At 33.3% G+C, this 25,221-nt stretch overlaps 1 protein-coding gene across 2 annotated transcripts in view; it reads right to left on the bottom strand.

Moving 5' to 3' along the window:
* The window catches only part of LOC114327888 (elongation of very long chain fatty acids protein 1-like), a 65,955-nt gene that overhangs the window by 37,398 nt on the left and 3,336 nt on the right, over positions 1 to 25,221 (bottom strand). The window contains exons 1-2 of one of the 2 annotated variants that reach the window (XM_050659902.1): positions 16,194 to 16,331; positions 789 to 976 (exon numbers count right to left, since the gene is read on the bottom strand). In XM_050659902.1, coding sequence (XP_050515859.1) covers positions 789 to 976; positions 16,194 to 16,239 — 234 coding nt within the window. In that variant the 5' untranslated portion in view covers positions 16,240 to 16,331. Of the gene's footprint in view, positions 1 to 788; positions 977 to 16,193; positions 16,332 to 25,221 lie in introns of those variants that run through there. The other variant, XM_050659903.1, reaches the window with a different exon arrangement.

Raw genomic sequence — 25,221 nt, 5'->3', positions numbered from 1 at the left:
CAGAGTTTCTCGCATTACCTCTTCAGCATAAGCGTTAAATAATAGAGGTAATGGCATGCAGCCTTGCCGGACTCCTCTGTTTATTTCCATTTCTTCAGATGCTTCTTTTTCAATTCTTACTATTGCTCGTTGATTGTAATAGAGGTGTGTTATTAGTCTTAAATCTCTTTCATCTAGGTTTTTAGTTTTCAGAATTTCCATGAGTCGATTATGTTTTATTTTATCAAACGCTTTATTGTAGTCTATAGAACAGACGTAAAGAGGACGGTTAACATCCAAACATCTCTGTGTCAGCACGTTCAAGGAGAATAATGCCTCTCTGGTACCCATACCATTGCGAAACCCATATTGAGTGTCACTAATATCCAGCTCCATCTGGCGTGGATAAATTTCAGCAGAATTTTCAAGGTATGTGGACATTAAGCTTATGGTTCTTAGGGTCCAAGCTTATGGTTCAAGCACTCTCTAATTGAACTCAAATATGATGCGGCTGTAGTTTCGTGTTGCAACGAAGTTGAAAATGGTTATTCATTTTTGATTTACATGCTTACTCTGATTGGAGTACGAAGGGAACCTTCTCGTTGGAACTTTACCGCGCTGAGCAGATGGAACGTGAATTATAAATTGTATAATTCCCTCAGCTTCCTTAGTCTCAGCATCCGTTATGGCTTTCAAATTTTAGAAGCCTCTTTAGAAGTTTTGTGTGCTATTAGATTGAAAACTTAGTTTTTTAATTAGAAATTTGTTTGGCAATTATTGATACGTAGTTTTTTAAGTAACATACTTACTTCGTATACGATATATGTGTTAAGTAGAATTTGAATAAAATTGTAGCCAATTAGAAGATTTTTAATATTATATGGCTGCCTGTATCGCATTAGTTTTGGTCCAAGTATTTTAATAGTAAAAATATATGTAAACAAAAATCCATATAGAAAGTAGGGAGATGCTGTAATATAGGCATCGTGTCTTGGATCTAAAACAAAATTTAAATATTAGAAATAAACTGCTATGCATGGGTCACTTATGAAAAAGTTGAAAAAAAAATAATTTAACAGTCCATGAATCATGTAATTTTTAGCTGATTTTGGCTAATAAAGCCATCTTCAGATCTATGCTACAATATAATAATTAAATAGTTTAAAATATTTACATTTTAACAGTGTTTTTGAACTTTTTTCAAAATATTTTAAATACAACTTTTACAAAAAACAACCACAAGAGGGATCCACCGTTCAAAAAGTTCTTCATCAAACTTATTTTTTTTAATCCATAAGAAACGGCACAAAAATACATGAAAAATATTTGTTCATTCCATAGGTTCAAGCCCTATACATCTGAACAACGTTAAAATGACGGACAGACCGATTGGAACAACAAAATGCCTTATAAACAACTGACAAGTGTCACTATTAGGAAATTAAAACTATCGAAGTGGACCTTAAGAAGACATTGGACAGGGTCAAATTAACCTGTGAGCGTAAGGTATCTTATTTTAATAGTGGAACTATTCAAATATATCGGGGTTCAAAGGGGGTAGCGAAGCGCAATATAAAATGCTGTTTCCAGTTAGCATTCTCTAGCCTCTCCTACTCAATCCCTATCCTCACCTCCACGAAGAGAAGCTTGGGCTGCACGGGTAAACCCTGGAAAACCTGAGCAACCTTGCTGGAGATTGTGTAAGCAACCCCAATGGAAGGCAAGGTCAGGGCCAACGAGGAAGGGAGAAATGGTCCTCCGAAAAGGGGGTTGGTGAGCAAGGTTAGCAGCCTACTTACTGTAAAAACAATCAACGCTCATAGAACCGAACAGAAGCCTCGGAATTGGACGGACACACAGATGACGACCCACGCAAAGAAAAGGACAAAGAGACCAAATAAACTACGAATTGGCACCTGGAACATCGCATCGTGGAACTAAAGGGAACAGGAAGTTGTGCAGGAATTGGAGCTCCATAACATTGATATATGTGCCCTGAGTGAAACAAAAAAGAGAAAGAAAGGAAATGTCAATAAGAACAAATTTATGTTCCTGTACAGCGGAGTAGATAAAAACAAATGAGCACAGGCAGGAGTAGGCCTCTTAATGCACAATAAATATAGCAGCAGCATTCAAGAAATAAGATACATCAACGAACACATGATGCTGGTTTGCCTTAAACTTCACCACACGACACTTAATATTATCCCTGTATATGTCCCAGATAACAACAAAAACAAGGAAGAAAAAGATGCTTTTTATGGACAGCTCCAAGATCTACTGGATACCACAAGTGCCGGTAGTAAAACAATAATTCTCGGCGACTTAAACGCCAGAGTCGGCAACATACCTGTGGCTGGAGCTACACAAAGATTTAACGAAGAAACGCTTAACGACAACGGAGAAAGACTCCTAGAACTTTGTTTATTGAATAACCTCCGAATTAACAACACATACTTAGACCATCCAATACAGCATAAGATCACCTGGTCAGATACAAGAGGACGTAACTCTATGATTCACTAGGTACATTATAACAAACAGGCAAATACACCCCAGGGATATAATAGATGTGCTCACTCTATCGTCCGCCAATGTAGGATCCGACCATGGCGTGGTACTAGGGATAGAAATTAACACACAACGCAAGCGAAATACAAAAGTCGAAGAAAAGTTAAACATAGAAAGCTTAGAAGACGGAGGGACACAAAACTTGTATATTAGTATGATATAATTGATCCAAAAGATGGCATAACCCAGACATCCAAAGTGAAAGTTATCCTCCAGCACCAAATTGTTCTATATGGTCCACATAATGTTCAGAAAAAAGTCATTTGAAAAGTCATTTTGAGCGTCGGGTTTGGGGGGGGGGGGAGAGGGGGGAGAAATCGGTAAGTTCGTAGTTTTTTAAGTTTTTGTCAATATTTCTAAAACTATGCGGTTTATCATGAACAACCTTCTATACAAAAATGTTCTACATTAAATTTAAAATAAAAAAGACCCATGCATAATCCTTCTAAAATGAACGGTTCCAAAGTTACGGAGGTAGTATAGTATAATTGGTCCAAAAAAAGGCCTAACCTAGACATCCAAAGTAAAAGTTTTCTTCCAACACCAAATTGTTCTATATGGTCCACATATTGTTCAGTAAAAAGTTGCACCATTTTGAGCGTCCGGTTTGGGGGGAGATGAGAGAGAAGTCGGTAAATTAGTAGTTTTCTTACGTTTTTCGTCAATATTTCTAAAACTATGCTTTAGCGTACACAATGTTCTATACAAGAATGTTCTACATGAAATTTAAAACAAAAAAGGTCCTATACATAATTGTTTTAAAATCAACGGTTCCAGAGTTACGGTGGGTGAAAAGTGGAGGTTTTCTATACTTTTTATATTTTTTGGGCAATTGATGATGATTTTGGGTGGTGAGGTTGACGTTTCTTTAAGGGCTTATCATTAACATACCATCGGCCACTGAAATAGCAAATTTCCTGTTAAAGCAAATTTCTTTCATCAGTAAGAATATTATAAATTGCTTAAATATTATAAAAAGTATCGAGAACCTCCACTTTTCACCCTCCGTAACTCTGGAACCATTGATTTTATAACAATTATGTATAGAACATTTTTTGTTTTAAATTTTATGTAGATCATTTTTGTATAGAACATTCTTTACGCTAAAGGATAGTTTTAGAAATATTGAAGAAAAACGTAAAAAATCTAATAATTTGCCGTCTTCTCCCCCATCTCCCTCCCAAACCGGACGCTCAAAATGGTGTTACTTTCTACTGAACAATATGTGGAAACAATTTGGTGTTGGAGGAAAACTTTTACTTCGGATGTTTGGGTTAGGCCTTATTTTGGACCAATAATTATACTATACTACCTCCGTAACTTTGGAACCGTTCATTTTAGAAGGATTATGCATAGGACCTTTTTTATTTCAAATTTAATATAGAACATTTTTATATAGAAGGTTGTTCATGCAAACCGCATAGTTTTAGAAATATTGACGGAAAACCTAAAAAACTACGAATTTACCGATTTCTCCCCCCCTCTCCCCCCCCCAAACCCGACGCTCAAAATGGTGTGACTTTTTCCTGAACATTATGTGGACCATATAGAACAATTTGGAGTTGGAGGATAACTTTCATTTTCGATGTCTGGGTTTGGGTCTAGTTATACCATACTATATAAATAGACTAACAGAAAAGCTAAACAGCCATAACCTAGAGACTAAAAAGGATATAGAAGAAACCTGGAAAATTATTAGAAAAAGTATTTTACAAGCAGCAGTAGTAGCTTTAGGTAAAAGAAAAGTCAACAGAAATAAACGGGAATACAAAACTCCATGGTACGACGAAAGGGTGAAAGCACTAGCAAATCAAAAGGAACACGCTTTCCTAACCTACAAAAGAGTGAAGACACCGGAGGCACGAGACGACTACATGACAATCAGGAATAGAATAAACCAAGATATAGATAACATCAAAAAAGAACACTGGGAGAACTTTACCAAAGATATGGAATACGACATCTATGGATCCCAGAAAAAGGTGTGGAAGATGATAAGGAGACAAAAGACAGAAATGAATGAATTTGTACGGATAGAGAACATTACGGAGACAAAATGGACTGAGAATTTCACGAAATTATATGGAGAAGGAGAAGAAGAGAACAGGGAAATAAACATCAATGAAACCCACGATAGAGTACTAATATCAGAAGAAGAGCTACAAGAACGAATAAAAAATAGAAAAGTACCTGGTCCTGATAAGATAAAAAATAATGAACTGCTAAAATATGGAGGATGTAACGGTTCACGTTACGAAATTAGCTCTTTAAATATTTTTATAATTATTTTCTTTTGGTCGCTTAATTAAATTCTCTAATTTTGTCGTAATTAAATATTTACGTGACGTCACATTTCTATGTATGGAACATACTCTACGCCTTTGGTGGTGAATATGACCTCGCGTTCTGAGAGTTTGACGTTTACCTTGGCGGAGAAGCACATTTTGCTCATCACTTGACTCGTGAGCCGGAATAGTGAAGTACCAGTACCCAAAATGGCGGAGAATATCTCCATAAATTAATTAAGTATTTGTGTCTACAGTTCCCAGTTTGTCTTTAAAATAATATTATAGTATCCAGCTGTGTCTTGAACCAGGGAAAATGGCAGTCCACTAGGAGTTTATTCCCGGTAATTATTTACTTTTTATATAGTCAGGTTTTTATATGACCGCTTATATCGTTTTTGTGAAATATAGGATTATCATTGTTGGATTCAAATCAATGTGGATTTTATGTAGATTAATCGATGTTTATTTAAGATTCCGTCCAGGAAAATTCTATATTCTTTTCTAATATTTTTTTAACATAACCAAACATATGGATTTCTAAATTAATGTTGGAAAAAAAGAATGTGTGTGTACTTTGTACGCACGTAAGAAGTTATACTTCTATTATATGATTTAAACGAAATTAATATACTTTTTATTTATATTTTGTTTAAATATTAAACTAATTTATACTTACTACTTCTCAAACATTTTTATTAGAACAGTGCCAAAAATTAAAATAATAAAAGAATAAAACACACACAAACACATTAAACAAGCCACAAATGATGTCTGAACCTTAATTGTCGAAATTTTTTTTAACTAAATACGTATTTTCTGAAAATACAATTATATAATAAATATACTTACAATCATACAATTTATTAAAAAAAAACAAAAAAGAAAGTTTCTATTGGGACTCGAACCAGCGCTGATAAGAGCGGTTGGTATTGGAATTCATTCGCCTTCTCCGCTTAGCCACGGACACTATGTGTCATTATTTACGAAGGTCGACTAACTAAACGGATTAAACTTGTGATATTTTGATATTTTGGAAATTGATCAAATTATTTTAATTTTGAATTGAAATGATTTAGAATTGAAAAAATACAACAAAACATAGAGTAAAAAACAATATATTAGGTGAATATTGATAGAAATTTTGATGGTAATCAAATTATATAAATAAAAGTATTACATACTATGAATTTTGGCAGATCAAATAGGTAGGTTTATATCCATGATACATTAACAATTATTACGTACCTGTTGCTTTTAAAAACTATTTAAAAGTCACTACAATATTATAAACTTTTTTGTTTCTGTCCTCACAACAATAAAACTAATATATTATACATTTGTTTACCTTTACTTTTACCTCCAAACCACAGCTGCCATATCGGATAATTTTTGACATGTCATTTGAACATCCAATCAGAACAAAGTTATAATGCGCATGCGCCGGGCTGATAGGTTTTAACATATAAAAAATCACCCTCTATCGCCGGTAAAGAAGTATAACTTCAATAATCCAATTTGCACATCCAATATCTATAGATAATTTATTCAGAGAAAATTCTAATAGTCTTCATTTTTGGTTATAATTAAGTCAAAAATTTCTCTTGAAGTATTCTAACATCATAAATATCCTATAATTATTTTAAAGATGTCATATATATTCTGTATTTAAATTCCACACTCATGTGCCTGTTCTTGTTAAGGTCAAGTAGTTCAGTAATAATGAGAGATGTTTTTGTGCTGCTTTTTTACATTATCATCTATCCTAAAAACACTTCTCTAGTTCTCTTTTTCTCGTTTGACTTTTTTTTCGGACACTTTTACATAGAAACTAAGACTGGGTAAATATTTGTTTTAGCCTTTTGGGAAAGTAATATAGAACGAACATGAGAAATCATAGACCGTCACCCACCTGAGAGGAACCTATTCCGGCTACATAGTCAGTCACCTGGGAGCAAGCGAAGCGTTCCAGCTTCGGGCGGATGTAATTTCGGGCGGAAAAAGGGCAGGTACTAAAAGCCGGTAGGTAAATTCGGCCGGAGGTTTTAAGTTGCTTCCTTATCTCATAGGTATTTTCGGCCGCAAATCAAATAAAATAACAGAATGCTTTATATTAAAATATTTCTTTATTTCAATAAAATTATTACATCAACTTATTTCTATAACTTAAGTAAACTTAAAAAACGTTTAGATGTGATACAGATTTAACGAAATTAATTCTAGAAATATTGTCAGATCGAAGCATATTTACCATGTTTTCGATAAATTTTAGTTTGTGTTTTACTTGTTTGTCTTTAATTTTTGCTGGAATATTTAAATTTTTTATTTTTAAATATGCATCGATCTGACAATCTTTTAATTTTCAACTTCAGAGGGTCTAAATAAGTTAGCCCAAAAGTATGAGTAAGCCATTTGCTTTCCTCGCAGTTTTTATCTTTATACATTTGGGTTAACCCTAATGATTGTATTTTCCTATACCACGCATGGTGCAAGTGGAATCTACAACCATTTAGTTTGGTTTTGGGAAAGACAACTTTTAATGCGTTATGAATTGCGATTTCAAAATCCACAAATACCTCCTTCGGTTCAAAAACAATATTATAAAGTTCAAAAATTTTAGATTTTACCAACAGAAAAAGTCTCATATATGTGTCACTGGTCTTATTGGGCAACAGACAATACAAAAGAGGAACATAATGCCCATTTTCCAGTCCATGGATGGTAAATAACTGATAAAAATATTTTGTACAATAAGAAAATGTGCCATCCATGTAAAAATCTTTCATTTTACATAAACTTATTATATTTGTATGACAAGAAAGAACAATGATAATATCAGCTGTGCTGTTAATAACCAAAAAATTTTCACCTGTTGTGGTTTTCGGTCCATAACTATCGAGTACAGAATGTACATCGTGAATATCCTTAGGCAGGGCTGGTAAGAGCTTACGGCGGCTGTTGTACAAATTTCTTCTTATTAGACTGACATCTATCGATGACAAATTCTCTGGCAAATGATTTGAAAGAACGCTTTTAATAATTTTTGAAGGTTTCTCCGATATGTCTTCCACAGCTTTGCGCTTGCATGAAGTCCCAAGTAGCAATTTTTCGACGCATTGGTTGTCAGTACAAACAAATGCACTGTATATAACGTTGCCACAGTGGACTTTCAGTTGTTTCGGCCGACGACCCCTAAACCGACTGACATTACGATGTTACAACGTTAAGTAATATCTTTAGTTATATGGGCAACTAAGTTATTACTATTGTGACAACTACATATCACAGTTAAGTTTTTTCAACAATCGCAACTACTTAAAAACGTTATAATGCTAAACTAATTTACGCCCATGGGTTTTCTGGCCGACTAGGTAGTTGTCTCTCACGACCCCAGGGCTTTTACGTATAGTTCTATAGATGTGTGACACGTTTACGGCAACTTCAGGAGCAAAAAAAGAATTTACTTTATAACCTTATTTTTTCTTATTATTTTATATTTTATTTTGCTGGAAATTTTCGATTTATTTAACAACCTGTTTATTTGTTTTTTATTAGCTGGTTTCTCCATTGTCCATTGTTTTATCAGTAGATTTGATAAGCTTAAATCTTTGTATCAGCTTTGCTAGACAGGGTTGCCAGGCCAGTTCTTACTCTTTCAGTACTATATCCGTTGCAAGATAATTTGGCTGAAACTCCGACAAGATATGTACTTTTTGTACATATTTTGTCTGAATTCCATCCGAATTATCTTGCAGCGGGTAGCTCTTTCAATTATCTTGCAGCGGGATCTTTCAAAAAATCAATAGAAATCAGTAGATTCTTTTTAGGCCCTGTAAATACAGTAAAATCTGTGTTAACGGTTACCTGTCAAAATCGCCCGGTTTCATAATCAACTTAAAGTAAACATTAAGTAAAGTTCACTTTAAAGTTGACATTTACCCATATATGAATTGTGATAAAGGTAGGTACCAACTTACTTAAAATTTAAAATCCACTTTAACTGATTATGAAACCGAGCGTTAGAATCATTTTGAAAATTCTCCAAACCAATTATATGAAGATTTCCTTATTTAGATCTGGTATTTACCAGTTTCATTTCTCTGTCCATCTATTATCATCATCTACGTCCTGAATCTTATTTTCGGTAATGACATTGGGAAATTGTAACAAAATGTCTGAAAATTAGTTTAGAAATGGGGTGAATACTATTAAAAAGCAAATTTTATTTTAGTGATAACAAAATATTGAAATATACCAAACATCTAATAAAAAACATTGCCTACTAGAATTTTTTAAATAATATCAAAAATATACCGAAACAGTAGATATCTACTAAATGTGGCAACGCTGTTAAGGAGAATGATGCACTTCATTGCACTGGTCACATGACCTCTGTCACCCAATAAGAGGGTGCGTTCTAAAGTGGTTGGGATAGTCGGTCCAGGCCGTGTTTGGTCGGCGATTGGACTTCTCGGTTGTCTCATCCGTCTATGGTTGGTAATAAGGTATATTTTAAGTAATATTGGTAATGTTGTTTAATGCACCATTTTGGTTTTTTTGGGATGTAAAGAAAATAAAAACACAAAATATAAAAAATGCAGGCATTTTCTAATACCTTTAAAAGCACCATCAATACATTAAATTTATACAAAACATATTTAACATAAATTCTGGCTTTTATATTAAAATTAGATTTTTTTAAATTTGCATATTTTTTGTTAAAATGGTGATAAAAAATGAGCGCGTGTGTTTTTTAAAGGTGGAATATCCATATTTGACGGTAATCTGAGATGCGTTTATAAATTTCACATCAGGTAATTTTGTTTAAGTCCTTATTTATGTATTTATATAAATTTAAATACCTGATATGATGTCAAAATAGTTTACTTTATATATAGGTAAAAAAACATAACCAGTCCGACTCTTTGAGCAACCATTGCACGCAGGCACTTTTTATAGTCGCTTCAGTTGTCTTATGCAACGCTTAAGGTTGCCTAGGTAACGTCAAGACAACTCACAAATCGTCCACCAAATTAGTGCAGAATTGGGTCGTCTTCTAGGCAATAACAAAGTTGTAACAAAACGTTGCCACGCGACAAATTGCTACTTGGGGTCGTCACTATTTTTCTTTCCAACGTAGTTTCATCGGACTCGTGGTTGTGGATTAATTCACTTCTAGTAACTGTGTATTCCGCACCAACAGTGTGCAGTTTGGCTAAACATCTTAAATTTTTCTTTATACACCTCCAACGTACTTCACCACTTTTTAATACGTCCTGTTTAAAAAACTGAAACTTTTCTACAACTAGTAAGTCACAACCGCGTGAACTCTTAATTACTGAAACAGATGCCATCGTATACAAATAATATATTTTATGCTTTCTATCGACTAGTAGCTTCAAGAAAAACAATACTACAAATACAATACAAACTGACTAGCTATAATAATTTTATACCTGTTATTTGTGAATTTTACAGCGGCGTAGGATTAGGTATTTCCAAATAAATACACAATTAATATTTTACAGAAACTATTAAGCGTAATTACCAATATTTTAATCTCATCGTAAACATCAACCCCTCGGCCGAAATTACCCCTGTCATAAATGGTACCCCCTGATTTATGCAGGTAGGCCAAGGGATTACCGGCCGAAATTACGCCCGCCGTCCAGCTTCATCTTCGGTCTCTGCACCTGTGCTTACAGGATGGTTTGGCACTATCCTAGTGCTCATTTTCTGGGAACCTTTTGGTTTTCATTTGAGGAATGGGTTTGTTTGGGAACACTCAGTTTGCTGTGCTTTGAGTAACTATTGGTTTTTATATTTCAGACTCCCGGTTCAATGCACTATGTTAATTAATTTTTTTTCCAGATTTAGCTTACTTTTGTTTTTATATGATATATTTGTATATTAATGTATTAGGTTCCCAACTTATTTACGATCTACGGTAAGTTCTTGTGCACAGGAATTAGCCTAAACAAAATTAGACTTTATTATTGATTTGATATTTATTGTGTAATATTACTTGCTTGTTTCCCAAATATTTTATTATTTATTCGCTTTACTTCATTTGTTCAGTTAATTCGTGGTTTCGGTATTAATCTTAACTTTATTTCTATAACTTTTATTCATTAATTTTGCTTAATTCATTATTGTATTTTCTCTTCGTCAGCTTGTGCCTATTTATTTGTATTATTTTCATCTTTGTCAGTTTCAATTTAGTGGTACGTAGCAAGCGTACTATAAACATTTGGTAGAAATCTCATGTGAGTTGTACCCTATGTATAAGTAAGAGGTATATCTTTTTGTACATACATATAACAGGACTGTTGTTATATGATATATCATATTTAACGATAACTTTTGTCATGTTAGAGTCACATTATATGCATTGTTTAACTCAGAGATTGTCAAAAATCGAGTAGGTATTTTTTAATAAATGTTTATTTATTTTGCATATCATTTCTTATTATTCCTTATATTTACATTTACTTACATATTTAATATATTTAATATTTGACAGCAGTGTAAGATACCTGGGAAAGTGGTCGAAGATCATTTTATTGGCGTCCAGGATTGGTTAGCGCTAATTTGTTCTTCTTTAGCAGCTATTATCCTTTATTTATTTTCAGAACATTATTCTTATCTCAGTATTTACCTTTGCTAGTCATCATTATCTATTTTGAGCTACTGTTCTTCGACAGGCATGCAAACGAGCCGTATCCATCCTTGAGTGTCAAGTTGTTCTCTTGCATCTCTTGCTAGCCAACTCCATTTAGTTTGCCTCTGTCTCTTCATACTTCTACTTCTATCCCTTTTAATGCCCCTTTCCTCCCCTTTCATCCCCTTTTGTTCCATTAGCTGACATCTTAGTTAGTTTTTTTCCCTTACTTCTGTTGGAGTTTATCGTCCTCTTTACTTTCACTCCAACAGAAGTTCTTCTTATTTGTTACAAGGAGAAACACTACTCAAATTGCTCCTAAAATTATTGGTCGATTTAATAAATATCGGAGAAGTACCAGCGGAATGGAAGGAAAGTCTCTTGCTACCGATACTTAAAAAAGGAGATTCGAAAAATCCTGAAAATTAAAGAGGCATTAGTCTGATGAACACCACATTAAAATTGTTGACGGCAGTCATAAAAGATAAAATCGAGGAAAAAGCGAACATGGCAGATGAACAACAAGGCTTCCGGAAGAACCGCAGCACAATAGATGCAATTTTTATTATAGTATTTTTAGTACAAAAGCAATATTACGTAGGTCAAAATTTTTGACGTAAGAGAACTGTCAAAACATTAGAATGTGACTTTTAATTATTGCCATGTTTAATACGTTTGTTCTAGCAAACAGTCAAACTAGTCAGAAACCGTCAGCAAACAGTTGGTCAGTGAGAGAACATAATACAATGATAATACAGTCACCCGTGCTATCCCCTCTACTCGCGCTGGTCCACTATTCGCTGATGGTTTCAAACCGTTTGAAACTGATGCTAGAACAAACCTATTATAAACATGGCAATAATGAAAAGTCACATTCTAATGTTTTGACAGTTCTCTTACGTCAAAAATTTTGACCTACGTAATATCGCTTTTGTAGTAAAAATACTATATCAGCCAAATAGTAGAAAAGTATATAATATGGAAAACCAGCATACATGTGCTTTGTAGATTTAAAAAGTGCTTTTGACAGGGTGAGGCGAAATGATATCTTAAATTTATTACAAGTTGAACAAATAGACCACTAGATAATAAGGCTAATTAATGAAATTAACAAGAACAACAAGACCAGAATTATAATGTCAACAGGAGAAACAGAACGCATAGAACTAAAACGAGGAATCCGCCAAGGAGACTCGCTCAGCCCATTGTTATTCAATATGGTGATGAATCAAATAATTTACGAAGTAAGAAAACAACATGGATACCACATGGGAGCGCATAAAATCCCGATACTATGCCGATGATGCAGTACTAATTGCTGATAACGAGGATGACCTACAAAGGCAGCTCCACTCTTTCAATATCACAGCAAATAAACTTAATATGAAGAGTACAGGGGAAAAACAAGGAATCTCACATTTTTACATATTGAGATAAACACTAATAAAGGTTTATTTCTTATGATATCTCAAAACTATTTAGGAGATTCTTAGCAGAACTCTAGCGATCCTTATTCTATAATCTTAATATAATATTAATCTATATTAACTTATTAATTTAATAATGCACCAAAAACTGCTAATATTCCTTTTTTTGTTCAGTGGCGTGCGGACAATCCTGACTCTTCGCCTGGATACAAATTCTTAGAAAATTCATATAGACTGATATTTCTGGTTTTGGTCCTGAATCGATAGGCTAGTCGATAGTACTCAGTTTTTGCTACCAGATGGCGTGAAGAATAAAATTCGTGAAAAAGTGACATTCTTTGTTTTCCCCTGTACTCTTCATATGAGAATATTAGTAGAAAAAACTAAATGTATGGTGATAAGTAAAGATCCGCGTAGATGCAAGTTAGAAATAGACGGCAAAATTGTAGAACAAGTAATGAAATTCATTTACCTAGCAGTAGAGATCACTAGTGACAGGAATATAAGAAAAGAAAACCACAACACAAGCAACAAAAGCGGCAAGAGTAAGTGGTTGCCTCCGAGAAACCATATAGAGAAACAAATATTCAAATATCTGACCACGGAACGCAAAATAAAAGTATACAAGACAACAGTAAGACCTATCCTAACATATGCAGCGGAGACAAGGACCGATACAATAAAGACGAAACAACAAATCAACAATATCGAAATGAAAGTATTAAGATCAATAGAGGGCATATCATTAAGAGGCAGACAAAGCAACGGAAGTACACGAGAACGATGCAAACTTCAAAATATTAACAGGTGGATAAAAACAAGAACGAAAAACTGGAACGAACATGTAAACCGAATGGAACCAGATATATTAGCGAACATCTGTAAAAACAACAAGCCGTATAGCAGAAGACCCGTTGGAAGGCCACCGAAAAGGTGGAAAGACAATGTACAGTCAACAACAACTGAAACAGCATAAGAGGCAGACAAACAGGAGTAATCCTAGTCGCGCGAAGAAGAAGAAGAAGAAGATTTTAATAGTTATTTGTTATTAAGCTTTGGGCGACATAGTAGCTTTACGGGGGTAATAAGGAAGCTTCAGCTGCCACTGCTTTAGTCGACCGCCACCCGGCCAAGGGTGTAGAAGAGGGTGAAGGTGTCAGCGGGTGTGTGACACCCATATTACGCTACTTGCAATGAATTTGCAGAAAAACGAACACATTAAATGTGTTCCTAACGCCAAATTTGTAAAATTTTGTATTTTGTAAACATTTAGAATAACTTTAAAAATATTTTCTAAATCTCGGGATCTACTGAATGAATTTTAATCTTTCTTTTTTTAATTTATATGTACTTTTGTGTACATTACAAAATATGCAATTTGTTTAGACATTTATTAATTAATAAATAGTCTAATTGGTTTAAACAATTGTTGGAAAAATAATTTAAAAATTATAAATAAAATGGCTAAGAACTCTAGGCACGAAACAGGTACGCTTTCTTTCTATAGGTTCTCAGCATATTTTTACGGTTCGTTCGTTTCTGTATAATCTGTACATAGTATATATTTTAGAAGTTAATTACGCAATAAACAGGAATTGATGAAATTTGCAGTTACGTCATGCTTCTTCCGTAAAGGACTGATTATCTGTCTGCTATTACTTTTATTATTATAATTTATTCTACATAGGTGGCACAGCAGTCGGTTCCCCTCTACTTAACTTATTCTTACAGTTGTGCTACCTATTTGGCCACGTGCAGTCGTATTAAAAATTGTGAAAAGTATTTTGAGTTTTATATATAATACTGTTGAGAGTCTTGTGGGTAAAATTTATATTTTTGTGAGTAGATAAGTATTTTGTGTTTTTTTTTTGTAAGCGTGCATGGGTGGATATTTTATTTGTCAGAAACCTTTGGGGAAAATTATTTGTCAGTGGGAAAGTCGAGCCATCTTTACTCACTGTTGACAGCGAACGTTTTTCGTCTCTATATGGCGAAAATAAAGACGATTCTCTGGAAACCCTGAGATACAAACGATGAGATAAAACAGTGACAAGAAATGCATTTAATCTATTCTCACTTTCTCCAACATAAGCTGCAGCCCGTTTTCACAGACTCCGAATGTATCACCACATTCAGTCATAGCTCGTTAAACATTGTGATATAGAAGATTGGGACTGAAAAAAGCATTAAAGCCCCCCGACCTTATTAAATTCATCTTTTGCAGATTCAAGGTGCAATGGAAACTGGAAGTGCATGTGGTGTCCGAAAAGCAGACCTCAAGTGTTCAGCAGTGTGCCTCCATTGTGGTGGTGAAATTTGCAGCAACATCGTGGACATATTAACATTAATTATTGAAGCAAATGAATTGGAAGATGAATTACCGACATTGACGTAAAACTCTAATTCTCATTATACCACAAAAATTCACCTCGGATACTTATTCAGATCTTGACTCGCAGCCTGGACCATCGAAAAAAATGAAAAAATAATAACTATGATAGATCTTTTTCAACATTATAATAATAAATAATATTATTTTGTCTAGAAATTTTCGTGGATTAGGCCTATTGGAGATACCACACAAAAAACGCGCCTCCAGACTCTACTTTATAGGTGGCGGGGAAAAGGGTCAACCATAGTTTAATAACAGCATAGGAATGTTATAATCATAATAAGTAAATAATATAGATAGAAAAGTAAGCCTAAGGTTTTGCTTTTATTGTATTCGTATGAGAATTCGAGAATCTGGTCAAGATTGGAGCGCTGTAAAACCTAGATAAATAAATAAAATTAAACAACTTTATAGCGAAAATTGTTCGATGAAAAATACTCTACAAAATAGCTATTATGTTATTTTATTGTTAAATGAACGAAAAAAAAGTTATAACCTCCAAAAGGAAACTTCTTACAAAATTATCTCTTATTTTTGTTTTTAACTTTTTTGTTGGTCACTTGAGGATAAATAGTAGGAGATATAAAATTGTATAAAATTTAATTTGCTACATTTTATGTGTAACTAAATTTTCTGTAGGGTTGCTATTTTAGGAGATACAGTGCGAAAGCCCTTTTCACCCCTTTTTCCAAGATCTCAAGTTCCCCAAGACCCAAGACCCGGGCGACAAGGGTGGCGACCAGAAAAACTGAAACTTAAGCTTCTACTGAACCCCCTACACATTAAAAAAATAAAATGGACTCTTCTAAGAAATTCAATCCTAAATGTAACATTTTAATGGACTAAATCTGATAATTAAAATAACAAAAAGTTCTTACCAATATTACCAGTTAAATCATTCACAATATCAGTAATAATCGCCATTTCTAGAAAAAATATTTACGAATCGATATCACCTATTCATTTCTCACAAATGAAATTAATTGCAACCACCAAAATAGCCGTCATGCAATTTATAAATATTTACAGCTTTATTCAAATTTATCATTTTTGGTCTGTTTAATATTCAAGTGTCTAATTTCTTTTAATTTGAATGTTCATTATTTTTTTAAGGTTGCGTTTCAGTTTAAATTTTATTTTAACACGCGAATGTATTTTTAAGTACAATTCAGACCCAAAACGTAAAAATTTATGGAAGACTTTAAATAGTTATTTATGATATAAGTGTTAAAAGTACACGTTTAACCTTCGGAGTACGGAGATTATTTGACTTACTTAGATTACGAAGATGGGTCAAGCGTGACCCATTCTCATTTTATTTATAAGGATGTTTTAAATAGTCAGTATTAATAAACAGTATCTTTAATTCAACAAAAAACAAACAAACATAACCATTATAATCCTAAATTATTGTATTTAAATTTTTTATGATGGTCTCCCATGGGTATACACTAGTTCGCTCCGGCGGCCAGATTTTAATACCTTACAGAAAACGGGCATAGGTAAATTCGCTCCGGCCATATATTTAATACGTATACCCGTAAACAGAGACGGCTGCGATTTACGTGTACCTACAAACATATTAAAAATATTTTTCGAAATCCGAAGACCGGGTCAGGACTGACTCGGCATCATAGATGTTACGTAGAGGAAAAACTGTAATTTGCATGTTCACGAATTATATACGAAAAAATAGACTGAAACAAATAAGGAGAACTTACGATCAATCGGATTTGTAAAAAAATTATTTCATAAAATATTAAGAAATAAGTGAATTTCGGGTCACGCTTGACCCAGTCTTCGTACTCCGAAGGTTAAGGCACGCATGTGAAAGTTTGCAGAATGAACGATAGCGAGTTCTGCAATTCACATGAGTGCCTAAAATGTACTTTTTAACACGCATATCATACAATATTTTTTCTACAAACGTAATTACAGGACAATATCTACAAAAACTTTTACTTGAACGTGACTGACATTCCATTTTTATATTTTTTTGACATTAGATCAAAATTGTCTATACGGTCAATACGAACTGCAGTGCCTTAAAAATATTTTTTTGCACGATTGATCATTTTTGACTGTTTACCGTGACAGATTTTACGTCAGTAGGTGACATTTACTAGCAACTCGACGGTAAGTAATCCAACTCGACGGTAAGTACTCCAACTCGACGGTAAGTAATTCACTTACCGTCGAGTTAAAAAATCTCTTAATTTTAATTTATTTTTTGAAACAATAAAGAAAACGAACGAATTATTTATTAATATTGAAACTTATGGTACAATTTGTTAAATTATTTAATGAAATCCCACTTGTTTGGGCTGTGGTTTCACTTCTAACAGAAACTCCTGCAGAATCGCATACATTAGTAGTATTACTAGTATTGCACAATATTTTTTCGGCAAAATCTATTTTATTTTGGAATTTTCGGGAATAATTGCGGAACACCCTTCTTCCCAAGCCCGTTCAATTTCTTCAAATTCACTTTCGCTCATATTTTAATTTATAATAATCAAAATTGTGCTTAAAATTATTGACAACTAAATAAAAACTCAATTCTCCATTGTTGTTATGCACCCTAGTTACTACCTAACAACCAAAGTATCTATCTTGATAAAATGAATGAAACTAGTCAATATGACGAAAATGTTTAATTTTATAATTTATAATGGTATCAATACTCCAACTCGACGGTAAGTAATTCACTTACCGTCGAGTTAAAAAATCTCTTAATTTAAATTTATTTTTTGAAACAATAAAGAAAACGAACGAATTATTTATTAATATTGAAACTTATGGTACAATTTGTTAAATTATTTAATGAAATCCCACTTGTTTGGGCTGTGGTTTCACTTCTAACAGAAACTCCTGCAGAATCGCATACATTAGTAGTATTACTAGTATTGCACAATATTTTTTCGGCAAAATCTATTTTATTTTGGAATTTTCGGGAATAATTGCGGAACACCCTTCTTCCCAAGCCCGTTCAATTTCTTCAAATTCACTTTCGCTCATATTTTAATTTATAATAATCAAAATTGTGCTTAAAATTATTGACAACTAAATAAAAACTCACTTCTCCATTGTTGTTATGCACCCTAGTTACTACCTAACAACCAAAGTATCTATCTTGATAAAATGAATGAAACTAGTCAATATGACGAAAATGTTTAATTTTATAATTTATAATGGTATCAATCGTGCAAAAAACGTTATAAGCATGTCAAACGTCAAGAGTAACCCATCTCAGACAATAATAATTGGAGTCGTCGCCCCGCTTCTCCTCCAAACAATTGTCTTCGATCGGTATAAAACCCATACCGTTCTCCATACTTAATATACTATAAAGCACTAGTGCCTTAAAGTAGCATTTTTAACGCTCGTATGAAGTACTAAAAATTGCATTTTTAACACGGTTGTAGAAAAAATGTATTAATTGCCTTTATTTTTTGGTGAGTTTCTGAATTTTTTTTTTTCGGATACGTCAAATACAACCTCTTTTTAATTATTATAATTGGGGCGTTCAGCGCCAAGGTAGTTTAATTACCAAATGACAAAATGTTGGAAAATGGCGATTAAAGATAACCCTACATTACGTTCCTGTTTGAATTATAGAAAACTATTTATAGCCCTGTAAATGAACGGGAAATTCGGTGATACCGTGTAATTTTCAGGGGCAATTCCGAATTGCATGAAAATTTGGATTTAGGTTCTACTTACCCTCTACTGGGGGGTGACTATCACCCCTTTTCGAGGGTGAAAAAACATACTTTCAAGATAAGACCGGAAATGGATAAATTGACTGATTTTAAGCAACTTTTGTTTTATAGAGTTTTTTACGTAAGTCAATACTTTTCGAGTTATTTGCAATTGAAAATGTTGACTTTTCGACAAAAAAACTGCGTTTTCAGACGGTTTTCGCAAATAACTCAAAAAGTAAATATTTTATCGAAAAAAATATTCTTAGCAAAAGTGTAGCTTATAAAAAACCCAAAAAAAATGGTGTATCAGTAAAGTCTATCAATCAAATAAAAACAAAGTTGTAGCTCATGAAAAATACGTTCTTATTCGTTTAATTCCAAATCGAATATTTCAAGGTGAAATCACCAAAAAATTAAGCACTTTTCGAGAAAACCCTATTTAAACTTTTTTTAAGTGTTTATAAAATGATTTATATTAATTATTAACAAAGGTTTTAGCATTAAAAATAAGCGAGTTACGTTCAAAATAAACTTGGCCCTCTTTTTTTTTTTCTAAAAAATCATGAAAATCTCGCCGTGTTTAGCTCCCCAAATGAAATTAATCGCCACCGCTTTACAAACAATTTACTTACCTATCTATTTTTATATGATCTGTCAGTCTCACCGGTTTAAAGTGTTTATTTTTTAAAGGGTTATAATTGAGAAAGTTTGAATGAGCCACTAATCACGAGTTTATGCAAATTTTGAACAGCCATATTTTAACCAATTTTTGTCTTACGGAGAAACAAAATGAAACTAGCATATTTATAATAGCAAAACTAGCATATTTTTCAAAAATAAAAGATGGAAATAGATGGTAAAGCCAAACGATTAATTTCATTTAGGGTGCTAAATAGAGGGAGGTTTTCACGATTTTTTTACCAAAAAAAAGGGGCCAACTTTTTTTTTTCAGTGTACCTCGTTTATTTTTGATGCTGTAAACGTTTGTAAAAAACAAATAATAAGCTTTTTTTCGATACTTTAAAAATGTTAATGAGGTTTTTCCGAAAAACGCTTCTTTCTTTGGTGATTTCGCGTTGAATTATTCGATTTGGAATTAGACGAATAAGAACGTATTTTTCATGAGCTACAACTTTGTTTCTACTCAATTTGTAGACTTTTCTAGTACACCATTTTTTTTGTTTTTTTGTATAGGCTACATTTTTGCTAAAAATATTTTTTTCGATAAAATATTTACTTTTTGAGTTATTTGGGAAAAACGGTCTGAAAACGTAGTTGTTTTGTCGAAAAATCAACATTTTTAATCGCGAATAACTTGAAAAGTATTGACTTCCGTAAAAAACTTTATAGAAAAATAGGTGCTTAAAATAAGCACCATAAGCAGAAATTTATCCATTTCCGGCCTTATTTTAAACACGCGTTTTTCACCCCCGAGAAGGGGTAAATGTCACCCCTTCCCCAAGTAAAAGCAACCAACGGCACAAATTCAACTTTGAAGTGAGGGTAAGTAGAACCTAAATCCTAATTTTCATGCAATTCGGAGTTGCCCCTGGAAATTACACTCCAAAACGGTCATTTATTGGGCTATTACTTTTATGGTTAACTGGATCAAATTATTATCATCATCATCAGCCTCCCTCGATCCATTGCTGGACATAGGCGTCCCCTGTTAGTCTTCAAAATGTTCTATCTTGTGCTTTCTGTATCCAGTTTTTTGTTGTCTTTCTTAAGTCGTCTTGCCATCGTGTTGGTTGGCTTTCTCTGCTAAGTTTATCAGCTCTTGGTCTCTATTCAACTAGTTTGCGAGTCCATCTTCCTTTCTATAGTCTGGCACCGTGTCCAGCCCATTTGTATTTTAAGTTACAGCTTCTTTCAATGACGTCTACGACTTGGGTCTTAGCTCGTAGATCTTGAGGCGTTTTACGTGTCTGCTCATATGGGGGCAGGGAAAGAACTAACTACATAGATACTGGGGGGTCGAAATGGGGCTAGTAGAAGGAACAGACACATAAAGCCTCTTTGCGAGACGGCAGCTCATTGGTTGTGCGGTGGCTAGGTCGCAGATTCGTTAGGGAGGGTGAAGGGGTGTTAAGAAGACTAACTACCATAACAAGATACAAAAGGGTACTTACTCAGACCAGAGAATCTTTCTACTATTTAAAAAAAAGGACGCCGTTCGAAATAAATCCTCTGGTTCACATATGGGTAATTACTGGAGCTTTTCTATAATTTTGGGAACCAATTGGGGGACATTCATTTTCGATTCCTCTTTGGGGTTAAACTGGGCAACTTTTTATCAACACTGGCTTCTATGACAAATTCCTTTTCTTCTTTTACTCTAAAACTCATTTCATTTGTGTTAAAATCCAGTTAATAAATTTTCAAAAGGGTTAGAAAAACAAAAAAGGTACATTTTACTACATCTATTCAAACCTTTAAAAACTTTGTTTTTACTATAAAAAAATACTTTTGTTATGAGGTTATTAGAAACATGACTGCTAATTTACAAAACTTTGACTGGTTTTAACATTAATATTCAAATAAATAAACTTTTACAAATCCTTTTTTTGTTGGGTAGTATATGTCAAATGAAATTTGACGCACTTAATAAAATTTGACTTTGACAGATGTCATAAGTCACTGCCATTTTATTTGATTTATAAAAAAATTTACCATGTTGAAAACAGAATATCTTTATAAAAAATACTTAAAGCTTTTACCAGCAAACTTTAATATATCCACTTGGAATTTATTTAAAAACAAAATATATCATACCTTCCCATTTTAACAAAATCCCATCGTCACACTTCAAACACTACATGGGGGGAAAGGGATTCATTTCGACACAGGGGCTTCATTTTCAATGAAACAGGAAACAAGACATCGGTGTCCTTTTGACACGAGGCGTGGCGGGGCATTCAAAACGGGACAGGAAAGACATTTCTTCAGTGAATCAGGACCAGAACATCATAAAACAGGAAGATAGACTTCTACACAATGCCGGCTTATAGAACTGCGTCATACAACTCATACGGAGTACCCGATTTTCACCATACAAATCCATTATCATGGGGTAAAAATCCTCCTAGAGCACTCACTACAGGTTACTAGATCTTCATAGCTTCACAAAACGACAATACTATACTTATTACCGGCAAAGGACAACGGGCAACGCCCTGTCGAGTGAGTACCGGCCAGCGGGTCTTCTCGCTTTAAATCTTCAAACCGGACTAAACTGCGCTTCGCTCTGAAGACACAGATCGAGAAAAAAAACGACGCAAGTATCGAGCGATTTTGATCCTTACTTGACAAAAACTCAGTTACTTTCAGATGGACTAAACCATTTTTTCAAGGGGAGTTGGGGTACTTTTAGATGGACTAAACCATTTTTTCAAGGGAAGTTGGGGTACTTCTCAACGTTACGTAATATTTTGTAATGCTCTGTAACTTTCAAACAGGGACGGCTTTAAAATATTTATATGATATTTAATTTCACAAAATAAATTGGAAAATAGACATTCTTTTTGGGAATTAGGATATAAAATTAATGAATGCTATTAACAAAACATTATAGCGGGAAATCCAACTGCTATAATCTTCGTTTCTAGTCCAGTCTCGTAGAGTGGCCCCTATCATTGATCGCTCCATTCTTCTTTGCGCTACTCTTAGTTTTTGTGTGTTTTTTTTTTGTGAGCTATAATGTTTCTGCACCATAGGTCATCGCCGGTAGCACGCATTAGTCGAAAACTTTTTTTTCTTATTAGCTGGAATGTCACTCTTAAAAACGGTCCTAAGAGCTCCTTATGCTGGCCATCCTTGTATTGTTCTTCTGGATACTTCCTTTGTTTGATTTTCCTTACCTATCTTAATTTCGTGACCCAGATATACATATTTGTGGATATAACTGGATCAAAACTCTCTATACAACATTTATATAGTAAAATAAATAACACTTAGCGTCCTTTGATCCTTCTTGATATCCATTAATATTGCACTTGAAAATAACCTGCTGTTAAGGTGGTTAAAAAAATCGTTATGTTTTTTCTTTTGCTGAGTCATTTTTTTACTTTTTTTATGGAAAAATAAGATTTTGCAAGTTCAAAAACTTTGACTAAACGAAATAAAAAATTAGTGATGTACAAACATTCTCAATTTCTTTGCAAAACGAAAATGCAGCAGCTGCATAATACTCTGGATAAATCGGAGAGTGCAGGAAGAGTCTATACCGGTTTCGGAGATCTTTTTCCCCTCATCAGTAAACCCATATCTTCTTCTCTCCGCTTTAACCATTTACCATAGCTTGGGCCTTCCCGAATTGCAAAGAAAGAAATGTCACGGATGAACTAGGGCCATCTACCGAAAAACAAACTAAGTTATCAATCGAAGTGGCACAGAAAACGACAATAAATTTGAACCAATGAAACTTATAGATCATATAAACAATACATAAGTAAAGTAACTTTAGAAGCGTTAACGAATAATTTTATTTGGGATGCTAATTAGGGGGTGATTTTCGCGATTCTTTTTACCAAAGTATAAAAGGGACCAACAATATTTTGAGCATACCTCAGTTACTCTTATTTCGAAAATTTTTTATTTTAAACCAAAATATACCTTTTTTTAAACACTTAAAAAATCTTAAATTAAGTTTTTTCCGAAAAGTGCTACGTTTTTTGGTTATTTCATTTTTAAATATTCTATTTGGAATTTGACGAAGAAGAACCTTCTTTTCATTAGCTAAAACTCTGCTTCTACTGGTTCTACAGACTGCATGCATTTTTGTAAAATGGAGGGGATGTAAACTTGTAGACTTTGTCTTATATAATAGACAATTTCAACTACCTATTCAAAAATTTGCATCCCTCCTTTATTTTTTTTGGGGTCAGATTGTTCTTTGATCGGGCTATACGCCTCTTACCGTCACCGGTCTGCTAATTGAGTGTTTAAAACAATATCAAAGTGAAAGTTCAATAAACAATCTACCAAATACTCGACCAGCTTTATTAGGAGAAAACTGTCCAGTAAAAGATTTATTAAGGGGGTATGGTTTGAAATCAACATATCAAGCACATTTTTGTGAATATTTTTCGAAGCTATGGTACAATTATTTTATTTTTAAATTAAATAAATATATTAAGTACAATTCAAAGAATATTTAAAAAAATTCAATCCAAAATATTGAAAAATAAGCAATAGGTGACAAATTTTGAAAGGCTGCTGAAAAAAATGGATTTTGCGGTGGATATTTATATAACACTGAATTATACGAAACAAAAAATTCAAAAAGATTTCATTAGCTTATGAGCTTTACGAGGTAACAACGTCGAGTTTTTTATTTTTAATGATTTTTGAATTTTTGGTATCACTCAAAAGTCAAAAATACGAAATTTTGGTAAAAATTTTGTGAAAAGCAACAGATTTATTATTGTTGAACAAAAAATAAGCACAAAACAAAAAATATCTCGACGTTATTACCTCGCGAAATGTCTAAGGAAAATCTATGCAAAATTTCAGGTAGATTGGTCAATTAGTTTTTCAGTTACAATGTCCACCGCATTTGAAAAAGTAGTTTTGAGAAAAATGCGTTTAAAGTTTTGACCACTGCATCTTCATCTTCTTATTTGTCTACCAAATCGTAAAGTGATGCACATTGGAATATATCTTTTGAATCGCTTAGTAATCTACAAAAGAGAAGGCGAGCAGTTGTTTAACGTTCTCACTACGCTCAGGCGTGCTGGCTCGGAGCCGCGGCAAAGCGAGTCGAAGGTGATATTAATTTAACACGCTGTATCTCTGGTAATTTTACTCCGATCCATCTGAAATTTTCAAAGAGTATTCTTGAAAGTGTGCACTTCTATTTGAAATAATAAAAATATTAAATATTTTAAACCATAACCCCCACCAACTAAAACTATCTAATATCAATTACTATTTTCTATCAAATCTAATTATTTGTTATTTGTTAAAACTCATTGTTAACTTTTGTTTACTAAGTAATGCCGCTAATAACCTGTTGATGGATGCAGTAGCTTTTCTTTAACATTCGGATAACCAAGGGGGGTAAATTTTGAACATAATGGATGTGTTTATTTAATAAATTCAGAAATATTTTTAATTTTGGATGGTTACACAATATGAGGATACCCTCATGTTGTGTAAAAAAAAATTCCCTATACCTATTTTACGAAAAAAAAAATATATT

The sequence above is a fragment of the Diabrotica virgifera genome, chromosome 8 (assembly GCF_917563875.1).
Source record: "Diabrotica virgifera virgifera chromosome 8, PGI_DIABVI_V3a".
Taxonomy (NCBI): Eukaryota; Metazoa; Arthropoda; class Insecta; order Coleoptera; family Chrysomelidae; genus Diabrotica; species Diabrotica virgifera.
This window is presented reverse-complemented; position numbering and strand designations above follow the sequence as displayed.